The sequence below is a fragment of the Ornithorhynchus anatinus genome, chromosome 1 (assembly GCF_004115215.2).
Source record: "Ornithorhynchus anatinus isolate Pmale09 chromosome 1, mOrnAna1.pri.v4, whole genome shotgun sequence".
NCBI classification, from domain to species: Eukaryota; Metazoa; Chordata; class Mammalia; order Monotremata; family Ornithorhynchidae; genus Ornithorhynchus; species Ornithorhynchus anatinus.
The window spans coordinates 1290384-1315008 of record NC_041728.1 but is presented as its reverse complement, the minus strand read 5'-3'; the positions used below and the strand labels follow the sequence as shown (position 1 = coordinate 1315008).

The 24625-nt window shown below is 54.4% G+C and overlaps 1 protein-coding gene across 1 annotated transcript in view; it reads right to left on the bottom strand.

Annotated features, from left to right (window-relative positions):
• Positions 1-24625, bottom strand: part of CWC27 (CWC27 spliceosome associated cyclophilin) — a 152424-nt gene that overhangs the window by 106113 nt on the left and 21686 nt on the right. Inside the window, exons 8-10 of the mRNA XM_029059282.2 lie at positions 24522-24601; positions 22252-22288; positions 20742-20905 (exon numbers count right to left, since the gene is read on the bottom strand). Of these exons, the coding sequence (XP_028915115.1) occupies positions 20742-20905; positions 22252-22288; positions 24522-24601 (281 nt within the window). The remainder of the gene's footprint in view (positions 1-20741; positions 20906-22251; positions 22289-24521; positions 24602-24625) is intronic.

The following is a 24625-nucleotide window of genomic DNA, read 5'->3' as shown; positions in this document are numbered from 1 at the left end:
TGAGACACGGAGAAGTGAAGTGACTCGCCCGCCGCCGCCCAGCGGACAGGTGGCGGAGCCGGAGTGAGACCCCCGATCCTTCTGACTCCCAGCCCCGTGCTCTATCCGTCAGCCCAGCTCACGGAGAAGCCGCGTGGCTCGGCGGTAAGAGGCCGGGCTTGGGAGTCGGAGGTCACGGGTGCGAATCCCGGCTCCGCCACTTGTCAGCTGCGGGACTGTGGGCGAGTCACTTCACTTCTCGGGGCCTCAGTGGCCTCATCTGGAAAATGGGGATCAACTGTGAGCCTCACGTGGGACGACCTGACGGCCCTGTATCTACCCCGGCGCTTGGAACGGTGCACGGCAAGCGCTCGATAATAATAATGATAATGTCGGTATCTGTTAAGCGCTTACTATGTGCCGAGCACTGTTCTAAGCGCCGGGGTAGACACAGGGGAATCAGACTGTCCCACGCGGGGCTCACGGCCTTAATCCCCATTTGACAGATGAGGGAACCGAGGCCCAGAGAAGTGAAGTGACTCGCCCACGGTCACACAGCTGACGAGTGGCAGAGCTGGGAGTCGAACCCATGACCTCCGACTCCAAAGCCCGGGCTCTTGCCACTGAGATACCAACATCGTCATTATCATTATTATAAGAACCGGACTCATCGCCTGGATTTAAGTTTCTGCCCTTCGGGGGGACGAGGAGAAAGCTAACATCATTAGAGGGTGGACGGATTTCAACGGAGCTTCTTCCCGTTCACGGCCTTTTTCAATCTCCGGGGCTTATCTCGCTGATCACAATTTACTGGGCGGTGATTTCCGCGAAGGGGAGACCAGGTCACCGCTTTCTCTTCCTTAGCCAAAACTGCCGTTCCTCCATTAGCCCCGGAGAACGACAGTTTCCGTTCACAAGGCCCCCGCGCTGCCAAGAGGCAGGAACTGTCATCTCCACAATCGACGAAGTCCAACACCACGACTCGCCCCGCGGCACCGGGGGAGGGGATTTATACTTCGATTCATTTCCCCGAGCATCGCGCTCTGTCGCTCTCTCATCTGCAGGGTTGCCGAAATCCTTCCCCCGGAGGGAAGGCTCAGATGACTCTCGGGGCATTACGGAAACTCGACTGGTCGCCAGGAGGGCTGTCCGCTTCGGGGACGATCGGCTTGGCGAGACGACGGCTGCCGCATTTGACTGTGCTCTTTTATCGGCCTCTCCCAAGGGCTTGGTGCAGTGCTCTGCGTAAAGCGTTCAGTGATAGCGTCGCTATCTGTTAAGCGCTTACTACGCGCCGAGCGCCGTTCTCAACGCCGGGGTAGATAGAGGGTAATCAACAACCCGATCGGCGCTTAGAACGGTGCTCGGCCCGTAGTAAGCGCTTAACAGATACCGACGTTACTATTATTATTATTAATCAGGTTGTCCCACGTGAGGCTCCCGGTTAATCCCCATTTTACGGAGGAGGTAACTGAGGCACAGAGAAGTGAAGTGACTTGCCCACAGTCACACAGCCGACTGACCGAATGATACAGTTTGCTCGTGTCTTCCTTGACACGGAGTTTCCAACAACTCGGTATCAGAATCGACTGTCTGATGGGGGGCGGGGGGGGGGGAACCCGCTACGACAACTGGAATGGGAGAGGGTTGCTGCCTTCAGGGTGCTTACAGTCTAAATTCTAACACACGTATAGGTCGAACGTGAGATCTGATAGCACGGGGAGGCAGCTGGCAGGAAGGGGGTGGGGTGGCAGGTTCTAATCCCAGCTCTGCCGGTGCTCTGCCGTGTGACCTCAGGCAAGCCACTGAATCACTCGGTGCCTCGGCTTCCTCATCTGTAAAACGCGAGTAAGTTTCCTTCCTCTCCCTAGGACTTAGACTGCGCCCGCTCTGCTTTTGGGGGATCTACCCCCCTGGAAGAACCGCTCTGCTGTGAACACCACCGCCGACGCGGGGCGGTTTTGGGGCCCGCCCATAACCATCGGTTGTTCGCCAACTCTCCGGAGAGGGCCGGAGCAGAGCCGCGCGAAGATGGGCCGTGGAGAGCGCAGCGGAGGGGCGAGGGAGAGCCAGGAGGAGGCGGGGAGAGGGGAAAGGAGGGGCAGGGAAGAGGGACAGATCGGCTCTCTCCAGTCTCCTTTTTCACCAACGGCTGCCCGAGGCCCCGACCCACCGCCGAACTTGAACAGATCCCAGTCTGGGACCCCGGAAAGGGCGGTGAACCGAGCAGAGCCGAGCCGAGCCCGGTTCCCCCGTACGCTTTCCTCCTCTGACGCTAACCTTCTCGCCGCACCTCCATCTTGTCTATCTCCCCGCTGACCCCTTGCCCTTGTCCTGCATCCGGCCCGGAACGCCCTCCCTCCTCACACCTGACAATGACCTCCCCCCCTTCCCCCCGGGGGCCCTTCCCCCATCGCGCCCCATCGTTCCAGCTCCCGTCCATCCAACCGCCGTCAGCGGCCGCGCACGTTCTCCATTCGATTTGGACTTCTTCATCTATTTCTCCGTCCCTCTGCCTGCTCGAAGCAGCTGTGCCCTGCTTTCTTCCTCCTCCTCCTCCTCCTCCAACCGTTCGTAAGAACATCTTATCGAAGGCGCATCGCCTCTAAGAAGCCTTCCCCGACTGAGCCCTCCCTTCCTCTTCTCGCACTCCCTCCTGCTCACCCTTTCGTCCATTCATTCGACAGTATTTATTGGGCGCTTACTACGTGCAGAGCACTGTACTAAGCGCTTGGAATGGGCAGATCGGTAACAGACAGAGACGGTCCCTGCCCTTCTCGGGCTTACGGTCCGACCGGGGGAGACAGGACGGACGAGGACAGTGGCGGTAAATAGATCGGTTCCCTCTATTCATCCCCCGCCACCAGCCCCACAGCACCCGTGTCCACATCTGTAATTTATTTATATCGTCTGACTCCCTCTCTGGACCGTAAGCTCACGTTTATTGTCGTACTGTCCTCTCCCAGGCGCTCAGTACGCTGCTCCGCACACGGTACGCGCTCAAGAAATACAACCGACCGACCGCACGATGTCACCGCAAACTCGGGTCGGCGGCATCTCTCCGAGCCTCCGTTTTCACCTCTGAGCATCCCACCTCTCTCCACCCCACTGTAGATCGGGAGAAATCACGTCACGGGTTCCGACAGGAAACCGGGGGCTGGCGAGTGCAGCCAGCAGCGGCAGCAGAAGGAGATTACCCGAGTGAGCCACGTCCTCGCTGAAAATGTCACTTCTCATGAATCGTGTTAAATACATCCAGGCAAATAGGAATTTAACACAGTCGCACTTCATTATTCGCCTGGTTTTAGAAAGGTACAACCACAAAACTCTTGCGGTGGTCGTCACAGCAGCCCAGACGGAAGATCCTTGGAGGATCACCCCTCTAAACGTAGTCTTAATTCGCCCTCGAAAAGAGCTTCCCGACATCTGCTGGTCCAAAATGTTTTTTCCAGTCGCCAACCTATCGCTCCCCAGCCTGGAGCCGATCCGCACTCAGCCCTGCCGTGCCCCGTCAGGGAAGAAGGAGCAAAAAATCACTGCCGATATTGGCCGATTCTACTCGAGAGGCAGGACGAGGTCCCGCAGAACCTGAGGTAGCTTTCTTTTAGTAATAATAATGATGTTGGTATCATTACCAACTGAGCAACCTAATGTCGGCTCCGCCACCTGCCTGCTGGGTGACCCTGGCCAAATCACCTGACTCCTCTCGGCCTCAATCTCCCCAACTGTAAAATGGGAGCTCGATACTTGGTCTCTCCCCTACTTAGACTACGGGCACCACGTTGGCCGGTGAGCTCGTCGTGGGCAGGGGGTGCGTCTGTTATCCCGTAGCAGCGTGGCTCAGCGGAAAGAGCCCGGGCTTGGGAGTCAGAGTTCATGGGTTCGAATCCCGGCTCCGCCGCTTGTCAGCTGTGTGTGACTGCGGGCGAGTCACTCAACTTCTCTGGGCCTCAGTTCCCTCATCAGTAAAATGGGGATTAACTGTGAGCCTCACGTGGGACGACCCGATTCCCCGGTATCTCCCCCAGCGCTTAGAACAGTGCTCGGCCCATAGAGAGCGCTTAACAAATACCAACGTGATTATTATTACCCAGGGCTTAGTACAGCGTTCTGCACACGAGAGGCCCTCAATAAATGCATTCGTTCATTCGATAGTATCTACTGAGCGCTTACGACGTGCTGAGCACCGTACTGAGCGCTTGGAATGGACAATTCGGCAACAGATAGAGACGGTGCCTGCCCAGTGACGGGCTTACAGTTCATCGACCGATCAACAGGGACTGTGTCCGATCCGATTAACCTGCATTTACCCCGGCGCTTAAACGGGTGCCTGACACGTAGTAAGTGCCTACCAAATACCACAATCATCGCTACCAGCATCCAGACCGAAAGAATGAGACCTAGGCTAAGAGTCGATCAGAGAGGCAGCGCGGCTCAGCGGAAAGAGCCCGGGCTCGGGAGTCAGAGGCCGTGGGTTCTAATCCCGGCTCCGCGACTGCTCTGTGCCTCGGTGACCTCATCTGTAAAAATGGGGATTCATTCATTCAATAGTTTTTATTGCGCGCTTACTATGTGCAGAGCACTGTACTAAGCGCTCGGGATGTACAAATCGGTAACAGATACAGTCCCTGCCCTCCGACGGTCTCACCGTCTAATCGGGGGAGACGGACGGACAAGAACGATGGCGATAAATACAACCGAGACACCGAAAAATGCGCGCCCCACGTGGGACAATCTGACGACCCTGGATCTCCCCCGGCGCTCCAGAGCAGCGCTCTGCGCATAGTAAGCGCTTACCAAATAGCAACATCATTCTTATTAGAAGCAGTAGTACTTAACTTCTCTGTGCCTCAGTTCCCTCATCTGTAAAATGGGGATTAACCGTGAGCCTCACGTGGGACGACCCGATGACCCTGTATCTCCCCCGGCGCTTAGAACGGTGCTCTGCACGTAGTAAGCGCTTAACAGATACCGACATTATTAGTAGTAGCAGATGGGCGAGGTAAGGTAGCAAGCCGACCGGGTGCCCTAAAGCCGACGGTGAGGAGCTTCCGTTGGACGTGGATGGGCAACCACCCTTGAGCGGTGGGGAGATGTGGGCTGAAAGTTCTTTTATACAAGCGACCCGGGCCACGGAGGAGACTGGCCGGGGAGAGACGGGCGGCGGGGAGGGCGGCGAGGAGGCAGGTGCAGAAGTCCCAATCCGGAGGAGGAGGAGGAAACGGAGGCCCGGAGAAGTTAAATAACTTGCCCGAGGTCACGTGGGCGGGGATTGGGACGCGAGTCCTCCGAAACCTAGGCCCGGGCTCCTTCCGCTAGGCCAGGCTGCTCCGCCTGAAACGGAACGGTGCCCCGGGACTGGGAAGTCAGGAACTCCCCGCCTGGCTCCAGCCCCCGCCACGCTTCCCGCCAGACACATTTAACTACATCGCCCGTTATTTTGAGTCTCATTTCGAAGCTGCAGCATTTCCACGTTTTTGTTTTTCATTTACTTAGCTAAAACAACACCACGTCTCGCCTGCGACGATCCGGTTCAAGATCCGCCTCCTGGATAATTGAAAGCAAATGTGGGGAACGCCGAATCGGAAGAGCCAAACTTCGAACTTCGCCTTTCAGTGGAAGGAGCTGCACGAGTAAGGAAATGCTTCCTTAGACGCCGGTCACTCGTGTTCTCCGAAGACGGGGGGATCGGGCGCCAAGCCACCGACGCTGCCGGCCGCCGAACTAGACTTTTCTCCCCTTCCTTCCAGGGTCGCATCCTCTTCTGATTCCGATCTCCTAACGGCTCCGTCCCGAAGGCTACAGTCGCTAGCGGGTGCCCGGGGCAGCCCGAACCCGAGACCGGGCCCACTCGGTGACTTCGGGTTCTAAGGAAGCATTCCGGGCGGAAGAGGATGATAATAATGATGATGAGGCTGGTATTCGTTAAGCGCTTACTGGCTGACAAGTGGCAGAGCCGGGATTCAGACCCATGACCTCTGACTGCCGAGGCCGGGCTCTTTCCGCTCGGCCACGCTGCCTCCCGCCGTGGTCTCCGGTGGAAAAGCTTTCCCTCTCCGTCTTCCCAGCCCAGCGCGATCGGCACGTAGTAAGCGCTCAAAAAATACGATTGAATGAATCCCTCGGCCACCTTAACCCCGCCACGCTCTGGGGTTGAGCCGTTCCCTCGCTTCTAAAGTTTACCCTCGATCTTTCTGTCTTTCTGGCCTTCGTTAAGCGCTCACTATGTGCCAGGCGCTGTACTAAGCGCTGGGGTAGATACAAGTTCATCGGGATCGCACACTGGGCCGACAGTCTTAATCTCCATCTTACCGATGAGGTAACTGAGGTCTAGAGTCTTGAAGTTCATTCGACAGTATTTAGTGAGCGCTGACTATGTGCAGAGCACTGCACTAAGCGCTTGGAATGGACAATTCGGCAACAGGTAGAGACGATCCCTGCCCAATAACGGGCTCACTGTCTAAATGATGAAAATAGTGATAATAACGTTGGTATTTATTAAGCGCTTACTATGTGCAGAGCACCGTTCTAAGCGCTGGGGGGAGATACGGGGTCATCGGGTCGTCCCCCGTGAGGCTCCCAGTCTCAATCTCCATTTTACGGATGAGGGAACTGAGGCACAGAGAAGCGAAGCGACTCGCCCACGGTCACGCAGCTGCCAAGTGGCCGAGCCGGGATTCGAACCCGTGACCTCTGACTCCCAAGCCCGGGCTCTTTCCACTGAGCTAATTTACGAGCGCTTACTAGGTGCAGAGCACTGTGCTAAGCGCTTGGAATGGACAATTCGGCCACGGACAGAGACAGTCCCTGCCCAGCGAGGGGCTCACAGGCCAAATGATGACGCTGCCGACGGCATTCGTCAGGCGCTTACTATGCGTGAAGCACCGTTCTAAGCGCTGACTGGGATTAGCACCCAGATCCTCCTGACTCCCAGGCCTGCGCTCTAACCACGGGGATGCCCCGCTTCTCCACGGGGCCCGGAGGCCGCATCCCCGCAGGACGCGGCGTTCGGGAGAGCTCGCGCCGCGGTCCCGGCCGGGTCCCGCGACGGACGCAGCGGCACGTTTCTCCGGACGCCGTGGCCCCGCTGGATCCGGACAGTTCCGGCTCAAGTCGTCCGGTGGACGGTCCTTAATTCTGCCAGCGGAGTCTAGCCAAAACCCAAAGCTGAAACATACGCTCCGGCGAAACCGAGGACGTACTTATTGGTCACTTTTGCTTGGCTCGTCACCCCCGTTAGACTGCAAAGCTTCTGGAGATCTGGGCGTCTACCTGTCCTTCCAGATGCTCCGCGGGCAACCAGGATGAGGCTTTGAGGCCGGCGGGCACCCCCCTCAATACGAATCTTCTGCGACACGGGAACACGACACGGGCATATTCCACTCAAATATTCTGTTAATGAAACGTACGTATCGCCTCGATTCTATTTCTCTGCTATTGTTTCAGTGAGATGTTCATCCCCTCGATTCTGTTTACTGCCATCGCTCTCGTCTGTCCGTCTCCCCCTCTTGGAAGCCCTTCAAATATCTCTGTTACCGATCTGTCCATTCCAAGCGCTCAGTACAGTGCTCGGCACCTAGTAGGCGCTCAATCAGTACGACCGAATGAATGAAAATCGGTAGGCGTTTCAAGGCATTCTAGCATCCCATTCATTTGGGTTTTAAATTCCAACGGCGAGGAAATCTGACGTGTTTTCAAGTCGGTAACCGGAGCGCTCCCATCAACGGACGGCACGCTGGCGGACGAGGGAGACGGACAGAAACCGCATATAGGAAGAAGGAGAAGTGGATCGGTAAGTAAGTTAGTGTCTAAATAATAGGAGGTGTGGCTCCGCGGAAAGAGCCCGGGCTTGGGAGTCAGAGGTCACGGGTTCGAATCCCGCCTCTGCCACTTGGCAGCCGTGTGACTGTGGGCAAGTCACTTCACTCGCCTCAGTTTCCTCATCTGTAAAACGGGGATTAAGACCGTGAGCCTCAAGTGGGACAACCCGATTAACCTGTATCTCCCCCCGCGCTTGGGACGGTGCTCTGCACACAGTGAGCGCTTAAATACCAACGTCATTATCAGTATTATTATTATATGTTCAATATAGGGCACGCAGGTCACTCACGGAAGTCTACAGGGGGTCGTCCGTCCGTCCGAGCCAAGGACAGAAAGCCTCCCTTTCGGTAAGACCGGGAGGGGTTAGCGTGGCCTGGGAGAAGAGCAGCGGACTAGGTTTCAGGATAGCCAGATTCCAGGCCCACGACTGCCTTCAGACTGCTGTGCGACCCTGGGCAGGTCACTTACCGTCTCTGCGCGCTCATCTGTAAAACGGGGACGAGATGAATTGCGAACGCAACGAGGGGCAGGGACTGTGTCCCATCTGGTAACCTTATATCTACCCCTGTGTCATTAAGACACAGTAAGTGCTTGAATAACGGCCACGACGTTAAAAACTAGTACTGTTGCTACTGGGCAGGAAGCAGGTGGCCGAACCAAGACGATCGGGCCCGCAAATACGGACGAGATGAACGAGATCACGCGTTCCCGTGGCACTTTTAAGGCTGAGGAGAGCGACGCTCTCCGGGAAGGGCGAGAGCGTGGCGGCTCTGACAAGGGTGAATCTGGGCGGGGGTCCGAAGAGCCGCCTCTAAGTCGCTGCCTCTATGTTCACCCTTCAGCGGGGGCCCGGAGAGCGGCTGCGTGGGTGGAATCGACGCAGTGACACCTCCCCTCAGCTAAGCCCCCTCTTCCCCCCCTTTCCCTCTGCTCCTCCCCCTCCCCCTCCCCCTCAGCACTTTGCTCGCCTGCTCATTTGTATAGATTTTTATGACCCTATTTGTTTTGTTAATGAGATCTCCGTCCCCTTGATTCTATTTATTGCTACTGTTTCCGTCTGTCTGTCTCCCCCCCTTTCAGACCGTTAAAGCCCGTCGCTGGCGGGCGGGACCGTCTCTATCTGGTTGCCCAACTGTCCATTCCAAGCGCTCGCACAGTGCTCTGCACACAGTGGAGCGCTCGATAAAGACTACTGAAGGAATCAGAGAAGCTGCCGGGCACCTGTCGGAGGAGCGTCGGCCCGGAGGCTCCCGGGAGCCGTGGCGGGATCAAAAGGCAGAGCGGCCAGCCCGCTTTCTAAAGCAACTGGACGCTCGGCTCGGAGACTTTTTTCCAGCGAATCGAGACCCCGATTCCAAGGATATGTTTTCTGGCCAGCGAGGCTGCGTACATCAGCCGATAAATACTTCTACTGTCATGTAAAGTCAGCCCTCATCACCGTTACTGCAGGCAAAAATAAAGGGGCAGGACTCAAAACACCTAGAAGTGGAGACCAAGCGAAAAAAAATCCTCGCAAAAATACCTTCGGCAAGACCGCGCGAATAGGCTTTTCATTTGATCTAAGCAACGGGCCCGTCCCGGATGAGCCAACGGCCGCCGCGGACACCGCGTCAGACAGATCGACCTCTACGCTTCCCTTCGGATTCGGAAGATCGTTACCAGTTTGAGATCACCGGAGAACCCGAGCGCCGCCGCGAACCCCGTCTGGTCTGTGTTCCCGCAGGATTCCCCTTCTCATCCCATTTCCTACCCTTGAGACAGTCACCTTTCGCCTAGCTCAGAGCTCACAGAGAAGCAGTGTGGCCTAATGGCTAGAGTACGGGCCCGGGTTCTACTCCCTCCGCCGCTACTTGTCTGCTCTGTGACCGTGGGCGAGTCCCTTCACGTCTCTGGACCTCAGGTACCTCATCTGTAAAATGGGGATTGACCGTGAGCCCCACGTGGGACCGGGACCGTGTCCAGCCTGATTCGCTTGTAATAATGTTGGTGTTTGTTAAGCGCTTACTATGTGCCGAGCACTGCTCTCAACGCTGGGGTAGATACAGGGCCATCGGGTCGTCCCGCAGGAGGCTCACCGTCAATCCCCATTTTACAGTTGAGGGAACCGAGGCCCAGAGAAGCGAAGTGACTCGCCCACGGTCCCGCAGCTGACAAGCGGCAGAGCCGGGAGTCGAACTCGTGACCTCTGACTCCGAAGCCCAGGCTCTTTTCCACCGAGCCAGGCCGCTTCCCCGACTGCATCCACCCCAGTGCTTAGTATAGTGTCTGGCATATAGTGAGCGCTTAAATCCCATTATTATTATTACTATTATTGTGTCACAAGCAGAGTCAGTTTTATTCCCACCTAACTTTAAGGGAGAGACTCTACGCACCCCAATTCTCATCGCTCAGTCCTAGAAGGTCCTCGAACATCCGCTGAGTCCCAATCATCTTTCCTAACCTTCTGGCTTCCGGGTTTCTTCTTTTTTCAGCCCGATCATCTGTCGGTTCCACCCCAGTGTGAGTGTGCACGATATGCCCGGGACCTCTGATCCGACACCCGCCTTTTTGGCCGGTCAAGGTGTTTGTGATACTAACAGTCCATCGATCGATGGTATTTGATGAGCACTTACTGGGTGCAGAGCACTCTACCGAGTGTTTGAGAGAGAGAAAACAATAAAACAGAGTTGGTGGACACGCTCCCCGCCCACAGGGAGCTCAGTCTAGAGGAGGAGACGGGCATTAATATAAATAAATAACTGATGGAGAGGAAGAGACAGACGTTACTATCAATACATAAATCGCAGAATATTAAATCAGTCCGTAACGTTCACATTTACAGGCCGAGAAGCGGCGTGGCTCAGGGGAAAGAGCCCGGGCTTTGGAGTCAGAGGTCATGGGTTCGACTCCCGGCTCGGCCACTTGGCAGCTGGGTGACTTTGGGCAAGTCGCTTCACTTCTCGGTGCCTCGGTTACCTCATCTGTAAAATGGGGACTAAGACTGTGAGCCCCACGTGGGACAACCTGATTCCCCTGTGCCTACCCCGGCGCTTAGAACTGTGCTCGGCACACGGTGAGCGCTTAACAAATACCAACGTTATTAGCATCTATCGAGGCCTTACGATGTGTACTCGATGCTGGGGAGAGTGCACGGTGACCATTTCAGCCACGTCTGGCAACCTCTGGCCTTACACAAGATCCCCTGGTTACAAACGCCAATCCAAGGAGGCCAGGAGAAACAGCGTGGCCTAAAGGGCGCGGCAGAGGCCTGGGAGGCCGAAGGACCTGGGTTCTAATCCCGCCTCTGTCGCCTGTCTGCTGCATGACCTGGGCAAGTCACTTCACTTCTCTGGCCCTCAGTGACCTCATCTGTTAAATGGGGATTAAGACTGCGACCCCCGTGCGGGACGGGGACCGTGTCCCATCTGATCAACTTGCGTCTTCCCAAGTGCTCAGTACGGTGCCTGGCACTTAAATACCATTTTTAAAAAAAAGGAAAAGGAAGAGAGCAAAACGTTCAGGCTGCGAGGGGGGAATGCGGTTAAACCGGGCAATCTGACTGAGTGCTAGCTGGAGAATCAGAGGCCAGGGGCTCGGACTGCTCAGCGGACAGCAGGCGCACTCTGGATCCGCAGCGCTCTCTGGAACGGGAACAGAAGTGCCTTTGGAAATGATGGAAAACTCGGTCAGGCAAGCCAAAACTCAGCTCTGCAGGGAACTGATGAAGTTTCCAGATCTCCCAGGGATCCCCATTTCCTTATCTTCCTCTACACAGGAAGATCTCTTTTAACGCTTTAGGTATGTTTTATCAATTTACCCTCCGTGCCGTTCTCCGGAGATTTAGGGGAAAGAACTTCGAGTATAATTCTTTTAACTGTTGACTCCATAACCTTCTACGGAGCCCTGAAGCACGGCAGTCTGAGAATCTTTAATTTCTTCGGCGTTGCCTGCTAGACCTTGGTTTTGAAAGCTACGGCCCAAGTCCTGGCTAAGGCCCAAGTGTAGAATGGAGGAAGACGGCCACGGCAAAGGTCGGCCCCGTGGCGCAGGTCACGGCTGACTGTGAATTGACCGAGTCCCGGTTTGGGGTACCCCGGCTCCAAGTTCAGAAGTGAGCCCTCGGTCGGTGTCCGGGACGGTCAGAGGGCCGCCGGTGACTGGGTGAGTTGGGGGGGACTGGGCAGATGAACGGTGGAAAGTTTTGGGTTCCGGAACCTCGGAGGCAGGAGAAGAAACCTTCCCGGAGGTTTTCCCCAGAAAGGGGATGCGAGGTTAACAGTGATAATAACTGCAGCATTTGTTAAGTGCTTTGAGAGGCAGCGTGGCTCAGTGGAAAGAGCGTGGGCTTTGGAGTCAGAGGTCATGAGTTCGAATCCCAGCTCTGCCACTTGTCAGCTGGGTGACTGTGGGCGAGTCACTTCACTTCTCTGGGCCTCAGTTCCCTCATCTGTAAAATGGGGATTAAGACTGTGAGCCCCACGTGGGACAACCTGATTCCCCTGTGTCTCCCCCGGCGCTTAGAACCGTGCTCTGCACATAGTAAGCGCTTAACAAATACCAACATTATTACTAAGTGCCAAGCACTGTACTTAAACGCCAGGGTAGATACAAGATAACCGGGTCGGGCACAGTCCCCGTCTGTGAGGCCCTTCCTCTCCTTCGGGCACGGAACGCCCTGTCCTGGGCTTTCGAAATCCTTCCGAGGCCCTGAATCCAGCGCATCGCACTCGGTTCGCGGTCAATAAACACCACTCCAACGACAGAAAACCGTGGATGGGAGAGGGTTCTCGGAGATTCACGGAATCTCACCAAAGACAATCGCTCGGAGAGGCCGAGGTCAGGTGTTTACAAGACGCTGTGTTCTGCTGAACGGCTGCCAATTTCCAGGTATTTGAATTGAATACAACTGAAAGAAGAGGTTCTGAGCTTCTCTTCACATTCTATTCCTCAACAAAGAGGCAGGGGAAATTAGATTTAAGCATCTTTAGGACTACCTTCTTTTGTGCTCCCTCTTCCATCAATACGTCACCTAGTCAAAGTTGGAAGTCGCAATCTGCCGATAACCCAACTGAGCGTGTCTCCAATCACCCCTCTTGAGAGCGAAGGAGGCGGCGGGCCGCGGCCCCTCCGGCTGCCTCCGAACTCCAGGTCGGGTACAGAATGGAGGACGGTGTAGCTCGTCCAAACCACCCCGAGGTCTCAGAGCTGGGATGGCAATCCCCCGCAGCACAAGGGCGACACCGTCTCTTCCTGCTCCATCCCCAGGTGCATTTTCACCGGTCACCCGTCAGCCGCCTCTTCTCCCAGGGGGAGGCGAGACAAGGACACACACGGACTTTCCAAACACACACCGGGGAGGACCAAGAAGCAACGGGTCTAGCCCGGGCACGATGCTACTCAGCCTTTCCTACAGCCGGGCTTTCCACTCAGGCCAAGAAACAGAAACCTGTGCCGGGACCCACATTCTACGTTTCCATGATTTAGGCTTCTGTCTCTATTTTGTCTTCCAACGGCTGGGAAACGAAGCTTACGCAGAGACCGTCATCTGGAAACTCTCTGATAAATCTGTAGAACTGAAAGAAAAGCCCGCCCATCTGGAGGGGAAGGCGACATCGTAAAGAATGAATCCAAGCTAAGCGAACACTCTTCTTCGTAAGACTCGAAAAAACCCCCCCAACCCAGATCTCTAACTGGAAGCCACTCTCACCGTTTAATTTTGGGCACACGCTTCTGACCGACTGAAATCCTTGTAGACGCAAACGAAACGGAACCGACCGACCAAGTCAAACTCCTCTCTCCTTCTAGAAGAGTCCACGAACCCAAGAAAAGGGACCCCCTACCATTGAAAAGGAACACTGAAACGCTTGGCCGTTAATACAGGACGCCTACAAGAACGGGCAAAAGGAGCGTGGCTCAGCGGAAAGAGCCCGGGCTTGGGAGTCCGAGGTTATGGGTTCAAATCTCGGCTCTGCCGCTCGGCCGCCGTGCGGCTCTGGGCGAGTCACTTGATTTCTCTGTGCCTCAGTTACCTCATCGGTAACGTGGGGATTAAGACTGCGAGCCTCATGTGGGACAACCTGATTACCCTGTATACCCCAGCACTCTGCACACAGTAAGCGCTTAACAAATACCAACATTATTATTATTATTATTATTATTATTATTATTATTATCCCTCAGACTCTCGGGCGGATTCTAGGATGCCAGAGCTCTAAGGCGAAGGACGATGCAGCCGGGAGGGCAGTCGGTCGTGAGAGGAGTCGTGAACCTCGGAAGAGTGGTTTAAAAGCAGCGAGAACAGCACGGCCTAGCCCGCGCCTAGGAGTCAGGGCACCTAGGTTCTAATCCCAGCTCTGCCGCTTGCCCGCTGTGAGACCTTGGGCAAATCACTCCTAACATCTCAGGGACTCAGTTTCCTCATCTGCCGAAAATGAAGACTCAGTACCTGTCCACCTTCCCTCTTAAAACAGTGATCTCCAGGCGGAACCGGGAGTGTGTCGGACCTGATTTTCTTGTATCTATCCCGGCATTTAGTACGGTGCCTGGCACGGAGTGAGCGTTCACCGAATGCCGTAATTGATTCGAAAAAGCAACCGTTACCTTCCAGGTACCTCAGTGCCAGGAATTCCTGACGAAAGGAAACAGAAAGGACTTATGAAAGGATCCCCTCTAGACTAGAAGGGCCTTGTGGGCAGGGAAGGTGTCTGCCATATCCGCTGTACTGGACACTCCCACCTGAAAGAACGCCAGCCCCGAGCAATTTTTAGATATCGCTGCCAGAGCCCAAAGGGTCTGGTTTCTCCGCTTCGGAGGACAAAAGGCTTAATGATTATGGACTTCGAAGGGTGAAGGATTTCCCCGGCCAGCTCTCCTCCAAGTCACCTGAGGCCCAAAGGAGAGAAAAAGGGTTTAGCTTACAGCAGCAGGGGAGACGCTGCTTGGACAGAAGCAAGAATGCCTCGGCTCACAGGATAAAGCGGGATAAGGGGAGGCTGAAGGTCATTCTCCCTGGAGACCTCTAAGAAAAACACATCCCGACGTTTGTTTGGATGATTTAGTTACTTGGCTGCCCGGAGGCACGGTGCTGGCTCAGGGAACGCCCCCCGAGCTCCGTTCGAGGTCTCCGAATCTCTGGTTCCACTTCGGAACCGGAGAGGCCACGCTGGAGAGCAGGGAGGGAAGGCGAACGCGCGGTTCCTTTCTCGTCAACCGCAGCGGCTGAGTGCCACCTGCAGGAAACTGCTTTATTGAGCTCTTTTCCATCTCGGCTTCGGCGCCGTTTTCGGAGACTCGCGCAGACCGCCGAGTGGCGGTCGACGGGTAGCTTCCCTGTGCTCGGGAGGATACATCTGAAGGTGAGGAAATGCGCCCCGTCGGTTCGGCACGACCGGTTGCTGCCTTTTTCGCCTGAGAAGATTCTCTAGGTTTGACATAGGGAATGGCGCCGGGGACGCGGCGTGGTGGCCCAGTGGAAAGACCACGGGCCTGGGAGTCAGAAGGACCTGAGCTCTGATCCCGGCTCCGCCGCCAGTCCGCTACGTGACCTTCGTCAAGTCGCCTCCCTGGGCCTCCGTCACCTCATCTGTAAAATGGGGATTAAACTGGGAGCCTCACGTGGGGCACGGACTGAGTTCGACCAGATTAGCTTGTATCGACCCCCAGGGCTTAGAACGGTGCATAATAAGCCCTTAACAAATACCACCGCTACCGTTTTGATGAGACGTTCATCCCCTTGATTCTATTTATTGCTACCGTTCTTGTCTGTGCGTCTCCCCCGATTAGACCGTGAGCCCGTCGAAGGGCGGGGACTGTCTCTGTTACCGATTTGTCCATTCCAAGCGCTTAGTACAGTGCTCTGCGCATAGTAAGCGCTCGATAAATACTACTGAATAGAATACCATGAAAAAAACCACCACACAGACTTAGCCCCCCGCCTCCCCACAAAAAACCCAGCCTTCTCCCCGTTGGTATTTGTTAAGCGCTTACTATGTGCCGAGCACCGTTCTAAGCGCTGGGGTAGACATAGGGGAATCAGGTTGTCCCACGTGGGGCTCACAGTCTTAATCCCCATTTTACAGATGAGGGAACCGAGGCGCAGAGAAGTTAAGTGACTCGCCCACAGTCACACAGCCGACAAATGGCGGAGCTGGGATTCGAACTCATGAGCCCCGACTCCAAAGCCCATGCTCTTTCCGCTGAGCCACGCCGCTTCTCCCCGTGAATGTTCACCACGGAGAATCCACACTTCACAATGACCTCCTAACAGTTACACAGGGGACTGCAGGCCTCCGATCCCACGGACGCACCGAGACCTGGGCTGAGAAAACGACATCTTGCTCCGCAAACCTCCATCCCCTCCGCTGTCACCTTTAGCTTTTTGGGTTGTTGAAGATCCCGAAACAAGGCTACACGGTCGCGAAATGAATGAGAAACAGCACGGCCTGGGGGACGGGCCACGGCCCTGGGAGTCAGAAGGACCCGCGTTTTAATCCCGGCGCGGCCACTCGTCTGCCGCGAGTCCTGGGCGAGTCATCGCGGTTACCTCATCTGTAAAATGGGGATTAAGGCTGTGAACCCCACGTGGGACACGGACCGCGTCCGACCTGATTAACTTGTATCTACCCCAGCGCTTAGTAACAGTGATAATAATAATGCTGGTAATTGTTAAGCGCTTACTACGTGCAGAGCGCTGTTCTAAGCGCTGGGGCGGATACAGGGCAATCGGGTTGTCCCACGTGAGGCTCACGGTCTTCGTCCCTCTTCATCCCCATTTTACAGATGAGGTCACCGAGGCCCAGAGAAGGGAAGTGACTCGCCCACAGTCGCACAGCTGACGAGCGGCAGAGCCGCCATTCCAACCCACGACCTCTGACTCCCAACCCCTCGATACTATTTATTGCGGTTAAGTTGTCTTGTTTTTGTCCATCCGTCTCCCCCGGTTAGACTGTGAGGCCCGTCAATGGGCTGGGACTGTCTCCTTCCACATTGAGCCACACTGCTTCTAGTCCAGCGTCTGGCGCATGATAAGCCCTTAACAAATACCACCCAAAAAGAAAAAAAAATTAACGGAGAGGTTCCTCGGCCCAGCACCTGGGCCCTTAAAGAACAAGTGGTTGGCAGAACACTCCGCTGGCAATAAATCCGCTGAAATAACGGCACCGTTAAATTCGGCGCCCGGCATAATCGCTCTGGCATTCACCCAACCCCCAGGTGGATCCACCCAGCCGCGGCGACGAGCCGGGAGTCCCAGGGAGCGGAGCGGGACTACCACCTCTTGGTAGAGTCCTACTTCACGGGGCCTGGCCCCAGACCCTCTAAAAAGTGAGTCTGGGCTCTGCCAGCTTGCTTGAAGACAGTAGGAAGGAGAGGGAAAGTCCTCAGAGAGGGCTTCTGGCCCACCTGAACCAAGGGTTTGCGACCGCCGGCCGTGAGCGGATGACAGATCAGAGCACCACTCCGGCTGGTGTCCATCTAGGGCTAACAGGATCAACCTTGATTTGGTGGACTGAGAGCTCACCTCCTCCAAGAGGTCTTCCTGGACTGAGCTTCCCCTAATAATAATAATAACGTCGGTATCTGTTAAGCGCTTACTACGTGCAGAGCACCGTTCTAAGCGCTGGGGTAGACACAGGGGGATCGGGTTGTCCCACGGGGGGGGGGGGGGGCTCACGGTCTTCATCCCCATTTTACAGATGAGGGAACTGAGGCCCAGAGAAGTGAAGCGACTCGCCCACGGTCACACAGCTGACGAGTGGCAGAGCCGGGATTCGAACTCACGAGCCCTGACTCCGAAGCCCGGGCTCTTTCCACTGAGCCACGCTGCTCCCCCTTCCCCTCCCCTCAGCTAAGCCCCCTTTCCCTCTGCTCCCCCCCCCCCCCCCCGACCCCTTCCCTTCCCCTCAGCACCGGGCTCATTTGTAGATATTTTTATTACCCTATTTATTTTGTTAATGAGGTGTCCATCCCCTTCATTCTTTTTATTGTGATTAAGTTGCCTTGTTTTTGTCCGCCCGTCTCCCCCGATTAGACTGCGAGCCCGTCGATGGGCTGGGACTGTCTCTATCTGTTGCCGAATTGTACATTCCAAGCGCTTAGTACGGTGCTCTGCACATAGTAGGCGCTCAATAAATACTACTGAATGATGGAATGAATGGACTGGACTTGAAGATACGTTGGCTTGTGTCAGCCCAGGGCAATTTTTCATACCAGCAGACCGCTACTAAGAATGGAGCCCAAAGACTGTGGTCGCTCTGCTTCCGAGGACAAAAGGCAAGGACTCTGAACAGAAAGCACTCCCAGCTCAAAAACAGGTAGTCAAACCAAGAGACTATTACGACGACGAACAGCCGTTCCCCGGATCGTGGCAGGGGAAAACCCTCCTCCCTTGTTTCTTCCTGCTTTGGATTTGGGAACAACCTTGATGGAAAAAGATACGGGTTCGGTACGACGACTCTTTGAATATAAAATCTGAACTCACTCCTCGGCTCAAATTTCGGTCTCTCAAAGCCCAAGCTTTTCTGTTTTCACATCAACTGTTGCCTCGTAATTAGATTGTGAGATGTTATTTAATGCTCATGGACTATTCAGACCAAACATATCTGAAAAAGGATTTATTTTGAAAGGCGGTTTCGCTGCGGTAAGAATTGTTTATCCTAAGACTCGAGAAGCGGCGTCATCCGGTGGATAGAGCCCAGGGTTGGGATTCAAGCGCTTAGTACAGTGTTCTGCACATAGTAAATTAGCTCATAGCCCGTGCACATTCTCTGTGCACTAGAGAAGCAGCCTGCGGCTCCGTGGAAAGAGCCCGGGCTTGGGAGTCAGAGGTCGTGGGTTCGAACCCGATGAGGCTGCAAGCCCCCCGATTAGACTGCAAGCCCGTCAAAGGGCAGGGACTGTCTCTGTTACCGATTTGTACATTCCAAGCGCTTAGTACAGTGCTCTGCACATAGAAGAAAGACGCTCAGCCCGCAGTAAAATCCCAAGGCAGAGGAGACCAAGACCCAGGGTGCCCGCCACAAAACAGAGCACCGCTACGGATTCGCCAAGGAAGCCGGCGGACTCGGCGTCTGCTGCCCCGACCCCGCCGGAGGACGCGGTGACCGGAGGGTGCCCCGCGAAGCCGGCTCAGGGTTTCACCGCCATTCCGTCACATCCCCAACGAGCAGGCTGAGGCCCTTTGGAGCAGAGAGAGGCCAGGATGGGATGGCCTGGCCAGACCCCTACGTCTGGAGGAAATCTTCCCCTAAGAGAGACACACGCATTCTCTTTGGCATGAAAAATGGTCAGTGCTCCTGAATCAGAGGGGTTTGGTTTTTTTTTAATGGCATGTAAGTGCTTACTCTATGTCAAGCACTGCTCTAAGCACTGGGGTAGGTACACGTTAATCAGGCCAAATACAGCACCAGTCCCACATGGGGCCCACAGTCTTCAGTAGGAAGGAGATGAGGTACTGAATCCCCATTTTGCAGCTGAAGTGACTTCCTTAAGGTCACGCACAGCTGGCAGATGGCAGAGCTGGGATTAGAACCCAGGTCCTCTGGCACCCGGGCCCGTGCTTTAAGCCAATAGTCGACGGTCTTTCCTATTCTTGCAGAAATCAACAAGCAAGGAGACGATGCTCAGATGTCTCCTGGGAGCTTCCCTACCAGAAACGATGAAAGGGTGTCACGGCGCTTCAAACACTCCCCCGCATCCACCGCCTTGAGGAGAAGAAGTGAAGCTGTGAAAACCACTGGGTGCTCTCGGCTTCTCTCCGTGGTTGGCAACACCCCGGACGGGGGTCTTTCGGACGAGTCCTGAAGAACGTGGCTAAACACGCCCTCCCCAACCCGCAATGCAGCTTCGCAACCCAGCAGACTGACATCTTCACAACACCAAAGACAAGGAATAATAATAATGTTGGTATTTGTTAAGCGACGTGCCGAGCACTGTTCTAAGCGCCGGGGGAGATACAGGGTCATCGGGTCGTCCCACGTGAGGCTCACGGTTAATCCCCATTTTACAGATGAGGTCACTGAGGCAGAGAGAAGTTAAGTGTCTCGTCCACAGTCACACAGCTGACAAGTGGCAGAGCCGGGAGTCGAAGCCATGACCTCTGACTCCGAAGCCCGGGCTCTTAGAGCAATCGCACCGCGGAGGAGCGGCATGGCCTAGTGGAAAGAGCACGGGCCTGGGAGTCGGGGGACCTAAGTTCTAATTCCAACTTCGCCACTTGTCGTCTGTGTGACCTTGGGAAAGTCACTTCACTTCCCTTTGCCTCCGTTACAAGGATTAAGGGAATAGGGGTTAAGACTGTGAGCACCATAGGGAACAAGGACTGTGTCCAGCCTGATTATCTCGAATCTATCCCAGGGCTTAGTCCAGTACCCGGCAAATAGGTAAACACTTAAATACCATAAAACGAAAGGAAGTTACGGCTTAAACAGGTGAACTGCTCAGAATCCAAAACCGGACATTTTAAAGCTCCAATTAAAAAAACCACCAAAACGGTATTTTCAGAGAGATCACCTTCCTTCCAAGCCACCCCTCCTCATCACTGCCTGGATAATCGTAATAGGATTGCAAACGCTTGCCTGTAACTAACATAAAAGCCCCCCAGGAACGAACAAAAATCTACCGTAAGAGTCCACAGAAATGCGGAAAGGAACGGATACGGAGAAGAGAGAGGGAGAGAAAGACAGGGAGAGAGGGGAATGGAGGAGGAAGAACTTATTTAACAATTTTAACAGACTTTAACGGACCCATCTGGTTTTCTTTCGAGGCTCAAACACGCATCAGTCCACATTTCCTTTTACAAGCGACAAAAAAACCGGGCCCTTACCTGCCACCTCGAGGATACACCTAATGACCTTCTTCTGACCCACGGGGAAGAGACAGAATTGTTCACTTCGCTGCGAAACTCAGCGTCAATACGGCACTAGAAACCTTGTACAAGGAAGCTGGAATCTCAACATTCGACTCACCTGCGGCTAGCTGACTTCTTCTCTGCTTCCTTCTCCGATTCTTTGGCGAGCGCTTTAACGTTTTCTCGCATCCCCTTCAACTTTTTGGCAATACGCTCCTTCACGTGATCCTTCTCGTCGCCAGCCATATCGTCGGCATCTTCCCCTTCGCTTTCATTCTCGTCCTGTAGAGACGGAAGCGATGTTTGCCTCCTAGACTGCCAGCTCCTAGTGGGGGGGGGGTAAGCTCTCTACCACTTCTGTATTACTAAGCTCTAGTGACTCTAAGCTTGTTACGGGCAGGGAAGGGTGTCTGCCCATTCTGTTGGTCTGTACTCTCCCAAGTGCTCAGCGCAGTGCTCCGCACAGAGACCGTAAGCTCTTTTTGGGCAGGGAATGATGTCTCTCAATTCTGTTGCATTGTACTCTTCCAAGCACTTAGTAGAGTGCTCTGCACGTAGTAAGTGCTCAGTAAATGGCATGGATTGGTTGCTGCTCGGCAACTCTTTGTACTGTCCCAGGTCCTCCCCTCTAACGGTCACACAAAACCTCTCTCGGCCTAAAAATAGGCAGCAGGACACCGTGCTCCTAAAACGTTATTATTTTCTCTTTCTGGGTGTATCACGTCCGCAACATCTGAGGCAGGCTTCGCGGAGGGGATTTTGAGGGCAGGACGGTGGTGGACTTTATTCATTCAATAGTATTTATTGAGCGCTTACTATGTGCAGAGCACTGTACTAAGCGCTTGGGATGAACAAGTCGGCAACAGATAGAGACAGTCCCTGCCGTTTGACGGGCTTACAGTCTAATCGGGGGAGACGGACAGAACTTTAAATGAGCGTACCGGAAGGCCCCTATCTGCGTAAAATGCAGGGACAGCTGATCGAGCCCCAGTGCCTGACCTTCTGCTCATGAAACCAACTCAACTCAACCCTTCGCTTAACGGTTCAGCCCTCATTCTCGTTCTCCAAAAAAAAAGAATGTATATTTACATCATATATACCCTCATTTACTCGTCTCCCACTCCCTTCTGCATCGCCCGTGCATTGGATCTCTCCCTTTCTGCACCCCTCTCGGCATAATTTATTTATTTTTATTAATGAACGTCTCCCGCTCTACACTCTGAGTTCGTGGTGGGCAGGGAACGGGTCTACCAACTTTACGTGGCACTCTCCCAAGCGTTTAGTGCAGTGCACTGCACACAGTAAGCCCTCGATAAATACCACTGATTGAAACGTATGGATTAAGTGTACCGAAGTGAGGCTCCAGCCACGGAGAACACGTTAGTCTCTTCTTTACCAATGGAAAGAAGAGGATCCGAGCGTCCTCCCGGTAGCGTCGGAACCTTCTGTAAATCAGCGGCTCTAACACAGACATTTCTCTCAAACATCCCGCGGCTAGCCGATGCACGAGCCCACCGCCCACCACGCGATGGTATTTCGCCATCTCGCTAACGCAAATTAAAGCCCCCTGCGACGCACGCCTCCGTCGGCAGTTTAAGCTCTGTATTTATATTAGAACGGCTACTCACGTCATCTGAATCCCTCATTACGTCCGCTCCCTGTTCACTGAAAGAAAACAGACAGTGCAAATAAATTGCGGCTTCTGATTGAAATTAGTAAGTGCTACTAAAAAGGCAGAGTGGTCGACGGGACTACAGTCCGCTCCATCTCGTCTCTCCACTTAAAGAGGCCCTGTAGAGCAGACGAGAGCGGGGTAGACCATTAAGGTATTGAGTTTTGGCACTTGTCCAAGCCAGATCAGTTTATTCTGATTTTAAGTCAATACACGTAAATTCCATAGGAACGATTTCCGATTGGTGGCCTGGTGGAGGGGCACAGAACTGGGAGCTAGGAGTCCCGCGTTTGTTTGTTTTTTCACGTTACTCGTGAAGCACTTACTATGCGTCAGCCCGTACTAACCGCCGGGGTAGATACGACCCAATCGGGATGGACCCAGTTCCACACGGGGCTCATAATCCCATTTAAAGATGAGGGAACTGAGGCACAGAGAAGTGAAGTGACTCGTCCAAGGTCACAGCAAAGTGGCAGAGCCGGGATGAGAATCCAGGTCCTCTGATTCTCAGACTCGGGGTCTTGCCACCAGGCCACGTTGCTTCTCTACGGAGCCAACCGGCACGGCCCAGTAAGAAGGGCGTGGGAAGCGCCAGGTTCAATCAATCAATCACACTCACAGTTGATCGAAAGGGTTCCGATCTTATCTGCCCCTGGCTTACAGTGTGACCTTGGACAGACGACAACCCCTCTGGGCCTCACTTTCTTCACCTGCAAAATGGGGAGATGATACTAATTAAAACGATCGCTATCATTATCGTTGTACCAGTTAAGCACTTACTACATGCCAAGGACTGTTCTAAGCACTGGGGTGGATACAAGTTAATCAGGTTGGACCTTGGGCTTACAGTCTGAGAAGGGGGAGTAGGATTTAATCCCCATTTTACACACGAGGTAACTGAGGCCCAGAGAATCGTAATAATAATGATGGTATTTGTTAAGCGCTTACTTTGTGCCAAGCACTGTTCTAAGCGCTGGGGGGGGGGGGGGATACAAGGTGATCAGGTTGTCCCACGTGGGGCTCACAGTCTTCATCCCCATTTTATAGATGAGGTCACTGAGGCCCAGAGAAGTGAAGTGATTTGCCCAAAGCCACACAGCTGACAAGGGGTGGAGCCGGGATTAGAACCCACGAGGTCTGACTCCCAAGCCCGGCCTCTCTGCACTGAGCCACGCTGCTTCTGGTTTCCCGATTTCCCTGCCTCTCAGACTGTGAGCCCTTTGTGGGAGACTTTGTCTAATTCTCTTGTGTCTTCCTTTAGCAGAGAGCAGAGTGCTTGGCACATAAATAATAAGCCAGTAAAAATGAGAAGCAATATGGCCCAATGGACAGAGTATGGGCTTGGGAGTCAGGAGGAACTGGGCTCTGATCCCTGCTCTGTCACTTGTCTGCTGTGCGACCTAAGTGCCTCAGTTACCTCACCTGTAAAATGGGGATAGGGACTACGTTCGGCCTGATAAGCTTGTATAATAATAATGTCGGTATTTGCTAAGCGCTTACTATGTGCAGAGCACAGTGCTAAGCACGGGGGTAGAGACAGGGTCATCAGGTCGTCCCACGTGAGGCTCACAGTTAATCCCCATTTTCCAGATGAGGGAACCGAGGCACAGAGAAGGGAAGAGACCTGCCCACAGCCGCACAGCTGACAAGGGGCAGAGCTGAGATTCGAACCCATGACCTCTGACTCCCAAGCCCGGGCTCTTTCCACTGAGCCCCGCTGCCCAGTGCTTAGTACAGTGGCTGGCACACAGTAAGCACCGAACAAACACCATGAAAAAGCAATAAATACAGTGATGATGGCAATTTTTAGTATTATCGTTATTACTGACCCCCTCGGCGGAAGAGCTTTCTGCTTCTTTCGGGTCTAACACCGGTGGGTGTATTCTGTGTGTCTTCCAAAGCGCCGGATGAAGGGCAAGCCACTTAACTTTTCTGTACCTCGGTTCCCTCATCTGTAAAATGGGGATTGAGACTGTGAGCCCCACGTGGGACGACGTGATTATCCTGTACCTACCCCGGCGCTCAGAGCGGTGCTTGGCACGAAGTGAGTGCTTCACAAATACCATTATTACGTAATGCCCCAATTAGGTGCATAGGAGCGACAGGATATGGGTAGCGCTGGGCATTGCTTCTCCGAACTGTATTCGCCCAAAGTCGACGGGAAGCATTCCCAGGAGGAAAAGCCCAACCCTAGATGGCCGGCGGGACGCAGGCTGGGACACGGACCTTTCCACAGCTGGAACTGAACTGAGGTGGGGGTCGTCCTTCAGCAGGTCGTGGCTGCTTTTACTCTTCCCCTTCATGCTCTGAAAAGACAGAGATCACCCGAC